Below are 11,516 nucleotides of genomic sequence, written 5' to 3'. Positions count from 1 at the left end.
TTTTTAAGCTTTAAAAAGGTTTTCTGTCTGCTCTCTTTAAGGAATGACCTATTCACAGGTTTTTAAGAAGCAAAACATAGCTCTTCTATACTCTTAAAACTGCCTTTTTAGAGTCTCTTTAGTAAAGGCAGTGGTTTACTGTAGGATGGAGATTACAGCAAGAATCATCTGGAGGTTTGAATGTTTCTTTGTCTGGGGGAAAATGATCTAAGGGTAATCTACATGTGCAAGAACAAGGTTCTTTTTTTCACTGTTTAAATTAGGCTTTTATGTAACACCAAAACATTTAATTATTCAAAAAAATATTCTTTTTTTCAGGATTACATACACATATTTTAATCACCTTAATTTTTAAGAGCACATGCAGTATGATACATATGTATTCACTTATTTAAACAATGCAAATGCAACAAAGCAATGGTATGATTAACCCTTTTCTGCATTTTCTCCTGCAGAATTTAGAAGATTCTCTGGTGTGCTAAAGTTCCTGCTGGGCTCTCCTCGGTTTCTCCCGGGTTCCTCCTCCATGCCTGCAGGTATGCTGCTGTCTATGTGCAGTGCTGACCCCATGGAGAGGGAGCGCAGTGCAGCTGGACTCACCTCTTACTGTCCGCTGCCTGGCCCAAACTTCCTAAATGTTCTGAAGACACACTCCTCCCTGCAGCCCCCCCTGCACCCCACCCTGCACCCCCTGATGATGCCTTTCCCCTTCGGTGGGACACCCCCTTTCTTCAGTCGGAGCAGCCCCCCAGCAGCGCTGCAGGACCCAAACTTCGGCCCACCCTGCTTCAAACGGCCCGCCTGCCAGGAGCCCGATGAGCCAGTGCAGAGGGTCCCCGACCACGTCTGGCCCTACCGTAGCCCACCTACAGACAAATCTTCACCCTCCTCTTCCTCCTCCTGCTCCTCATCTTCCCCAGCTAAACACACGGTGGCCCACCTGGAGCCCACCCACACCTACAATTTCACTGAGGAGGACCTGTTCACTGTACTGTACGGCTACTCCAGACAGAACCACAACAAAACACCTGCACACGCAATCTCTGGACTGTCCAGCTCAGGTAATTACTGTCTCAGAATTCAACATAAGAAAATGTAGAAATTGTTATTAACTGTGTCGTAAACACCTTAAAACAATTCCAATAAAAAAAAACAATAAAAATGTTCCACAAAAATAGTTTGAAGCACATTAGAACATATCCATAGTCAGTCATATGTATAAAAAGGGCAACAGTAATGTGTTGCTTTCTACTTAAATCAACTCAATTATCAGATATCTCTCTTTCTGATTTTTTCTGATCTTACTGTTGGTTCTCCAGAAATCAGTGTTCTACCTGTCCGCTTCAGCACAGATCTGATCATAACCAACTACAGTTTAACACCAGCAGCAGCTTATATCACTTAATCAAAAAGTAATTATCTGTCCTACATTCACATAAAAAATATTTCAGTCTCAATCTGAACTCTAAATAATAATGATAATGATGTTTTATGTGGTAAACTGTTGTGGTTCTAATACCAGTGGATAATCGCAACAAATATTTACATTGTCAGTGAAGTTGTTGGTGTTATGCTTTGAATTCGCTAACATTTTTCGTTTGTTTGTTGGTTATTTATTTATTAGGGAATACTCCAGAAATGATTAATCAGCTAAAATAACAGAAACATCTGCCCATTTTCTGTTTCTTTTTTTTCTAAGTTCACAGAAGTCTGTGAAGTAGTGATCAAATGTATGCTTCTTCTGCAGCAGATAAAACATTTAATTAAAAAAAGGGATTATTCTGATAAATGCATCTGCGGATTGATTTCTATATAGTTTAAAGATTCATGTTGCCAGTTGACTATATACTCTACAGAAACAACAGACACAAATCAGGACATTTGTAATACATTATTAATATTATTGTACAAACTATTTTAATATTATTGAGGATTTTAGATGTTCATCACCCTTTTTATTTAATAAAATACAGTACATTTTATAAGTGTAGGAATGATGCACATCTTTGAAGGAGTTAAATTAAAATAATTGATCAGAACATCCAAATCCAAATCAGCTGTAGTTTTGAGGATGTAGTGTGTGTATAGTCTGGGTGATTATTATTGTTATATTATATTTATACATATTTATATATGTGTTTCAGTTTGTGAAGCTGCTGATGTTGATACTGAGGGATTGGAGCTTCCAGAAGGTTTGTCTTTTGCCATTCTTTACTATTACTACTTCTGTTTTTGTTGTTCTATTTTTGTTTACTATAATTTTATTATTAATAATATATTACTATTAATAGAAGATCACAGTGATGAATTTACACGTGTGTGTGTGTGTGTGCAGGTTTGTTGATCCAGCAGTCGCTCTGTGGCAGTGTGGGGCGTTTGGGGGTGTTTGTGGATGGGAGCTCGGTTCCTAAGGGCAGCCGGTTTGGACCCTTCAGGGGGAAACTGGTCAACACCAGCGAGATCAAAACACACGACGACAACACACTGATGTGGGAGGTACACACTTCACCCTTCAGCACATTCAGCACCTCAGATTAGGACATTAGAGGGTTGATAAATCAGTAAATAAAAGGTGTTAATATTGCTCTGTATGTTTGTGTTCAGATCTTCGAGCACGGGCGTCTGAGTCACTTCGTGGACGGTCGGGGGGCTCGTGGTCACTGGATGCGGCTGGTGCAGTGCGCTCGCTTCCCTGAGGAGCAGAACCTGGTGGCCCTGCAGGTTAAAGGTCAGATTTACTACGAGGCCTGCAGGGAGGTGCAGCCCGGTCAGGAGCTGCTGGTCTGGTACGGAGATGCTTACATCCAGTTCCTCGGAATACCGCTGACCCTCAAAGAGTTCGGAGAGGAGAGTGAAGCCGTTAATCCTGCAGAGGGTAAGATTGTTTTTTTGTTTTTGTTATTACATAGTTATTATAAGTTTTTTGTTTTTATTATATAGTTATTATGCAGTTATTATACTTGATATTATTTTTATTAACCTTTTATAATATAATAATATAATTTTAATATAACTCTGATATAAAGTTGATGTAATAAGTTATTACTTTAATCTATTTAATGTAATGTAGCTACAACATGTTTTTAGTGCAACTATAACGCTGTTATAATGCTAATACAGCACTATTTAAGGGTGCCATAACACTTATTGTGCAGATATAGATCACACTGTGGATACTACACTGTTATAATGATGTAATACCATTGTAATAATGCTGATTTAAAATCAGTTTGTTTTTTGCCATTCTTTTCAGTTTGTACAGTTTGTGTTGGTCAGTGATAAAAGGCAATGTAACATGTTTATTGCTGTGATTGTAAATTATTAACAGCTCTTCAATTTCATTAATTAAATTTCTTCTTTAAAGTTCATTACTGATGTAAATATGTCTGTTTCCCTCAGACTCAGCGGAGGGCTACAGGTGTGACCGCTGTGGGAAGGTGTTTGCATACAGGTATTACAGAGATAAACACCTGAAGTACACGCGCTGTGTGGACCGTGGCGACCGCAGCTTTCCCTGCAACCTCTGCAGCAGATCATTCGAAAAGAGAGACCGCCTGCGCATACACATCCTGCACGTTCACGAGAAGCACAGACCACATAAGGTACACACACACACACACACTGAGTACTGATTATTTATACACACTATTAATCTAAAGTATATTGTTTTGGGTTTTAACAGCTTACTAAATAACTATATCAGTATCTATCAGTATCATCACTGCAGATATTTGGTTTAACCTTCTCTATAATTATATGCTTGTTTAAATGGGAACTCATATTGAAACTTTTCAAAATTGAATATTTAGATATGTTGATATTTATATTTGAAAAATCTGCATAAATCAGACTGTTTTTTTTACAATGGTGATGATGGAAAGCAGACAGACTACAAACAAACACATCCATTTGTTTACTGTCCAAAACCACCAATTTATATGTATATTATATGACATTATATATTATATGTAACAATGGCTATGATAAAATAGTCATAAATAAGAAAGATTGACATGGAACTTTGGGCCATTTATTTATGTGAGAATCTGGACATTTTACATCCCAAACAGAATATTTCTTAATAAATATCTCAGAATGTTTTTATCTACATCCTAAACATTTAGAAATGCAGGTAATTTTGTTGAGTTTCCCCTTGAATTGAATGCCATTAATGATTTTTGTTGAAATTAGATTCATTATGTTCTGACTGGGTCTGTAATAATAATGTAATAATAATCTTTTTTTCTCTCTCTCTCTCCGCAGTGCTCGGTGTGTGGTAAAAGTTTCTCTCAGTCCTCCAGTCTGAATAAGCACATGCGGGTGCACTCGGGCGAGCGGCCGTATAAGTGTGTGTACTGCAGTAAGGTGAGGGAGGAGTGTTTCAGGCTCTTTAACACACTAAAGCTCATCAGGCTGTACTTACATGCTAATTACTGCCAGATGCCCCTTCAGCTCATTGTTTAGGGGGGATTATGCCTTTAATTTATGACCCGCAGAGGAACAAAAGTTGTCCCTGAGCATTGTCTCACTTTACACAAAGAGAGAAGGGACTTTCTGCTGCTTCCTCCCTCCTTTAAACACAGGCGGCAAACTATCGCTTTAACCTGGAATACTAACATCTGCCTACTCAAACAATCCTTAATGAATAATTCTTAATCCTTAAGCTGCAGACTCTTACATTCTTCATTTAAAGAGTTTTATACTGACTTACTACAGTAAAACTAACAGAAAAGTAGTTTAATTATTTTAATTTATCTCAGTAAACTTCACTTTTATTAATCAGTTAATTAGGAATGACACATAGTAAACAGTTAATAATTATTAAACAATTATTATTTACTGTCTCTGTAAATTGTTCAAAACTCTCTGAGAATCGATCAGTATCCACTATGAATGATCTAGGTTATACTATAGAAATTGCTGTATTCACTATGAAATTATACCATATCTACTGTGAATTATTCAATAGCCAGTTTGAATTATTCAGTATCCACCATGAATTATGTAATAGCTACTACAAAGTATTCAATACCTACTGTAAATTATCCAGTATCTGCTATATAATAATATAGTGTGAATTAGTCAGTACCTAATATGAATTATTTAGTGCCCAGTATGAATTACTCATTATTACTGTTATTATTTATGGTTAAAGACAAATGATGGTTAAAATATTTATGATTGTTTGTATTTTTCAGGCGTTCACGGCCTCTAGTATTCTGCGCACTCACATCCGCCAGCACTCGGGCGAGCGGCCGTTTAAGTGCAGCCACTGCGGAAAAGCCTTCGCCTCACACGCCGCACACGACAGCCACGTCCGCCGCACACACACCAAGGACAAGCCGCTGTCCTGCGCTGTGTGCGGGTGTGTGTGTCCTGGTCCAGAAGAGCTGCAGCAGCACATGAAGAGCCATGAGAGTAAGACCCGTTATCAACATCCTTCCTTTGCTACTGTTTTTTTCCATAACAACCACCTGGTAATGCCCTAGAAACTATTTAGCCACATATTACCAACCACTTGGTATCACCATAGCAACCACCTAGAAGCATCATACCAACCACCTGATAACACCATAGCAACCACTTGTCGATATCATACCAACTACCTGGTAAAAATAAAGCAACCACCTAGTAGTATCATAACAATCACCTGTTGTCACCATAGCAACCACCTGTGAAATGCTTCTCATGTGTTGCTCCACACATCGTTCTGCATGTTCTTCAGGAAATTGAATTTTCTTATTTGTGACAGTAGTTCTGTATGAAAGAGCAAAACACAAACAAGCATATTTTAGTTTTGCACAAAATTCATAAAAGTATTTTAGCAAAAGTATCTCCTGTATCAGAGCTGAAAATCTGTTTGTGGCTGTTTCTCTCTTTCTGTCACTAAAGCATGTATGTGATTGATCGTGTGTAGTCTGTCGTATTCAGGGCTGGCTGTGTGTTAACAGTGTGTGTTTTGTGTTTTGTTCACAGAGTGGCCACTGTGGGAGAGTTCAGCAGGAATGGAGAACACACTCACCCTCACACGCCGACCCTGACACACACATACATCCTGACACACACACTCTGACACACACATACTCAACATACACACACATTCAACATACAACATACACACACAAACACTTATGCCAAGTGACTGCACAGAAAGTTAAATCACTGCTGATGATGGCTTCATTTTTACTTCCTCACTGCTGATCCAGTTTGACAGCAGCTTATTTACATATTTGCATATTAAGATGTTTATATTTATGGAGCGCTGCCTTGATGCTAAAATGTTGTTTTGGTCTGTAACTTATTGTGATTTTATTTATTTATTCTTTATCTTATTGTTAATGTGTAAGAAAGAGAGAGAGAGAGAGAGAGAGAGAGAGAGAGAGAGTGTGTGTGTGTTTGTGTTGTTTGTTTTAACTCGTTTGTATGTGATGCTGCAATGCCACCATCAATAAACTTAATATTATTAAAATAACAATTATTGTTAATACATTTGTGGAATACATGTGTCTAATTTTGCTTATATGTGTGTGTGTGTGTGTGTGTGTGTGTGTGTGTGTGTGCAAATGCTTGTGTGATAAAGACATTTTATATTATTGAATTATTTAAATAGGTTTGTTCAGCTTATCTTCAGAAAGTTTATGTACTTTGATATTCCTGTAAAAAAACAAGAATATAAGTAAAAAAAAAAAAAAAAAAAAAAAAATATATATATATATATATATATATATATATATATATATATATATATATATATATATATATATATATTATAATATAATAACTACAACTTCCGATACATTTTACAATATTAATATTTCAGTTAATTGATACCATTTAGAATGTATCATATTTCGGAAGTAAGGATAAAATCCTGCAAAACTACTGTATGTAATTTATAGTACATAGTGATTTATATTTTTAATGATTAAATAAGGGAGTAAAAATGTACTTAGGATAGTATATTATTTACATCTAAACTGCTGTGTATCAAAACACATTGCATTGCAAAATAAACTGTTAATTGAGCAAATATCTAAATATTAATGAAGAGTTTATTGAATCTATATGTGTGTACTGGAGCTTACTGGTGTTTACAGAGGTTTGACCAATGTGTCCTGGAGTTTATATGGGTTTATATGAGCTTACTAGATTTAACATATTTTCTTCTATTAAGTTTTGATGAGCTTAATAAAATTATTTTAATGAACTGACTTTATATGTGTTTCAATAAGTTTAAAATATATTTTTTTAAACAACACTCACTCACTCTGAAGGACTGAAGGAAAGAGCAGAGATTGAGAAACAGCACATCTGTACACATTACACACTCACATACTGACTGTCATGTGTGTATTTTACTAAGTGATGCTGGGGGGTGTGAGGGGGAGGGGCCTGAACCTCCCCCAACAGCAAATTAATGACAATGGAGTGACCACTGTACTGAGAGAGAGAGACTGTCCTCACATCTGCTGCCCTCAGTCCAGCCTGTGTGTGGCCGAGAGACACTGAGAGTGTGCTGAAGAGAGCGAGCGAGAGGCACTCTGATAAATTAGCTGTTACTTCATCGGTGTGTGTGTGTTCACGCTGCCCTTTGACCTCCCAGCACTCAGTAACACTAACGCTGACCACACCCTGGGGTCAAAGGGCAAACACGGACATCACATTAAAATACTATAAATCCAAAAGCATTTCCACCCTCTCTTCTACAATAAACACACTGTAAACAAACACAGAGAACAAAGGCCTGCATTATAGTGCTGAATACACACATTTTAACATGCTGTCTAAAACCACTGCACTGAATTCACCTCTCGACTGCACACATATTTTATGCACACATATATTTTTACATGTAATAATACCAACAATTATTTTAAATATATATACAGCTCTGGAAAAAAATAAGAGACCACTAAAACATATGAGTTTCTTTGATTTTACCAAATTAAAACTCTCTAGAAAATAATAAAGAGGAAGATGGATGGGATCACAAGCCATCAAACCAAACTGAACTGCTTAAATGTTTGCACCAGTAGTGGCATTAAGTTATCCAAAAGCTGTGTGTAAGACTGGTGGAGGACAACATGCCAAGATGCATGAAAACTGTGATTAAAACCAGGGTTATTTTATCCAAATATTGATTTCTGAACTCTTAAAACTTTATGAATATGAACTTGTTTTCTTTGCATTATTTGAGGTCTAAAAGTTCTGCATCTTTTTTGTTATTTCAGAGATTTCTCATTTTCTGCAAATAAATACTCTAAATTACAATATTTTGATTTGGAATTTGGGAGAAATGTTGTCCGTAGTTTATAGAATAAAACAACAATGTTTACTCAAACAAATTTACTCAAACATATACCTATAAATAGCATATTTATATATATATGTATATGTGTTAACAGAATGCAACAATTTACAAAAATAATAGACCCATAGACCCATAGACCCAAACGGAACTACAAAAAACTCCATTTAACAATTAAGAAATATTCCCCAATGTAAAATTGCAAAAAGAATATCCTACCTCCTGCAGTCCATAATATCATCAAAATATTCAGAAAATCTGAATACTGGATGCTGGTAATCTTCTGGCCCTCAGGTGGAACAGCATTGAAAACAAAAGGTTTCTGTACTGTAAATTACTGCATGCTCTCAGGAACACAATCCAGCAATATCCTTGGTGACCAGCTATAAGAAATGAATGGGCTATATTAAGTGTAGTTTAAAATCGGTTTGGCCACATAATCATACATAAGATGAACACTGTCTTCCAGTTCAGCACATTTGTGATGTGGATGGAGCTAAACTCTAGCAGTATTAACAGGTACTATCTTTCAATATTAGGATTAGGTTTATTAGGATATATGACATTTCAATTAAAGTTAATTTAAAATATATTTTAACTGTGTTTTAAAGACAAGTTGATTGTCAAAAAGTGTTGAAGTGTTAAAATAAAGGTTTATCATAGTTTACATGATTTTAAATGGGTGTGAATGCTTATTATAATTAAATTCCTCATTACTGAAGTGTATAAAACTCTCAGTGCTTACCATGAATGTTTTTTTAATGTAATATTGAAATTTAAGGCTTACATTTCATGATAGTTTAAGAATTCTTGTTCTCTTGATTTCACAGTATGTATAAACTGTTGTACGTTCACAACTATGAATTAATGTTGCCCCCACATGTTACAGACCAAATCTCTGCCCCTGATTAGAGAAACTGAAGATGATTTACTGAATAAGACAGAAAGTCATCAATATAAGTTTCAGCGTTTGGCCCCAGTTTTCCTTCACGTTTCTTCTCGAAGTAAAATCCTAAACACACACAGACTAGAGTAACACAGGCTGTTTGGTTAACCCTTTCAGTCCTGCCTCAGCTCTTCCCCCGCTGTTAGAAAAACAGCAGCGGCACATCAGAGGCTTTCTCCTGGCCGAGCCACTCTCAGCCCCGCTGTGTGTTTTTTTGCATGTGAACAGGTTCAGTTCATTTACACTTGTCTGCTCATATCCATCCCTATTGTTACGACAGATTCCCTGCTCAGCTATCCGATGTGGCTGGGGACCTGCAGCGGCCTCCTGCCTTCAGCTGCACACTCGGACCCCCCACGGCCATTTCACCCTCACTGCTCCCACACAAAACCGCCCGGCTGACAGGCCGAGCCCCAGAGGATGATTCAATTACCCTCTCATATCAGAGCCGCAAGAGATACGGGCCTTTAGTAACAGGCAAATCAACCCTCAGAGGGATGCACGGTGGTCAGTCTTTGAAGTGCCCCCCAGGCTGCTGGTCATACATATGTAGGACAGACCCCATGGTGGGACCCTGTAACCTTTCAGCTCAAAATCTCCAGCTTCCTTTAATTGGAGTCATTGTGCTTTTTTAACGTGGAATGACCCCAATTTTCATACCAGTTATCTGTCTTAGTGAAGCCCACATGCCTGAGCATCTGCCTCGAGCCTGCAGAGATCCCAGAGATTTAGGAACAGCTAATATAGTTAGGTTAGAAATATCACATGGTCCAATGCCTAGGGCTGCAACTAACAATTATTTTGATAATCGATTAATCTGTCGATTATTTTTCCAATTAACTAATTTTAAGAGGATAAATTGATTATTAACTGGATAAATCAATTATTAATCGTGTTTTACACGATACGATATATCATATATATCGATCTTGAATCAGTTTGATCAGACAAACTGATTATTAGTCATACAAACGATTAGCACTTGGGCGCTTTTGACCCAATGAATTGATTATTAAATTATTTTAATAGATTTTAATCGATTTAATCAATTAGCTGTCAAAGCCCTATTTTAGTCTTAAATATATTAAAGAATCTGGCTCTTTTTGGATCAAATTCAACACCCCTGCATTAGAGTAAACCCAAAAAACAAGTGGTTTTAATGAACCGAACATGCCATTAATTACTCAGATTACTGATAAGTTGGTTAGAAGAACAATTAGAAGAACACTCTCCTGATAAATGAGCACTGGAAATGGTCAAGCTAACACACAATACAAAAATTATAATGGATAGATATTTCTTATGTCTATTCTTATGAACGACACAGATTTAAAGCTTTACAGCCTATTTGCACAACACTATATATATACACAGTAAGTTAAAACAAAATGAAATATAATGCTTTATACTGATGGACATGAATCTGAGATTTAGAATGTCCTAAAGGTTTTTATGGTACTACAGCACCATGACCCTTTTGACTAAAACAAGCTATTCTTTTATAAAGCTGGTTAAGAAACATAGCTAATAATACTTAGCAAGAACCGATAACATCCGTCTACATAGCTGAAATTAGCCTTAGTTGTTTAAAACAATGTTAATCATACATACCGCACCTCTCAGTTTTTGACACAGTATCAGATAGTCCTCTTCCTTCCTCGCTTAATAAACCAGATTAACCCTTTTTAAACTGGTTTTAGTACACTCACTTTCTGAAGATTGTTAGCTTGCTAACCAGTGCTAACAGTAAGTGTTGAGTGGAGTGTGTGGAGTGTATTGAAGATACTCCTACTCAGCTTTCTGTTGAATCCCAGTCTAAACGCACACATACAACAGCTTTTGTAGCTGTGGAATATCCAGTAGATGTTAAAATGATATAATAATATTATAATGATATAGTGATGAGCTGTTTTTGCAGGTGTGTGATGTGTGGTTAGTGAGTTTAATGGCTAATCTCCTGATCTTTTCTGCTCTTGTTTACAGGCATTGATTTCACACTTAACCCCATCAGCTATTAAACTCTGACCCTCAGCCCCGGAGATCCATAATTCAGTTTGATCTCTTTATTAATGTGATATTAGTGATATCCTCTCTGAGGAATACGGTGGCGGAAGTTAATAAGCTGTAATGACTGTTAGATAATAATTCCTTATAAGTGAAGTGACTGGAGACAGGACAGGGCTATTTATACTCTCCAAGCAAAATAGGTTTAAATTAGTACAAAGAACAAGAAAGTTCTTTCACTCTATATATCAATATTTT

General features: G+C 36.7%; 1 protein-coding gene across 1 annotated transcript in view; it reads left to right on the top strand.

Moving 5' to 3' along the window:
* Positions 1 to 6,489, top strand: part of prdm14 (PR domain containing 14) — an 8,531-nt gene extending 2,042 nt beyond the window's left edge. Inside the window, exons 2-9 of the mRNA XM_022684041.2 lie at positions 456 to 1,061; positions 2,145 to 2,192; positions 2,336 to 2,496; positions 2,605 to 2,875; positions 3,400 to 3,602; positions 4,264 to 4,365; positions 5,199 to 5,418; positions 5,977 to 6,489. Of these exons, the coding sequence (XP_022539762.2) occupies positions 527 to 1,061; positions 2,145 to 2,192; positions 2,336 to 2,496; positions 2,605 to 2,875; positions 3,400 to 3,602; positions 4,264 to 4,365; positions 5,199 to 5,418; positions 5,977 to 6,041 (1,605 nt within the window). The 5' untranslated portion in view covers positions 456 to 526 and the 3' untranslated portion in view covers positions 6,042 to 6,489. The remainder of the gene's footprint in view (positions 1 to 455; positions 1,062 to 2,144; positions 2,193 to 2,335; positions 2,497 to 2,604; positions 2,876 to 3,399; positions 3,603 to 4,263; positions 4,366 to 5,198; positions 5,419 to 5,976) is intronic.
* The last annotated feature ends 5,027 nt before the right edge of the window (positions 6,490 to 11,516 follow it).

The sequence above is a fragment of the Astyanax mexicanus genome, chromosome 1 (genome assembly GCF_023375975.1).
Source record: "Astyanax mexicanus isolate ESR-SI-001 chromosome 1, AstMex3_surface, whole genome shotgun sequence".
Classification (NCBI taxonomy): domain Eukaryota; kingdom Metazoa; phylum Chordata; class Actinopteri; order Characiformes; family Acestrorhamphidae; genus Astyanax; species Astyanax mexicanus.
Note: the sequence above shows the minus strand (reverse complement) of the source record. Positions and strands in the feature narration are given on the sequence as shown.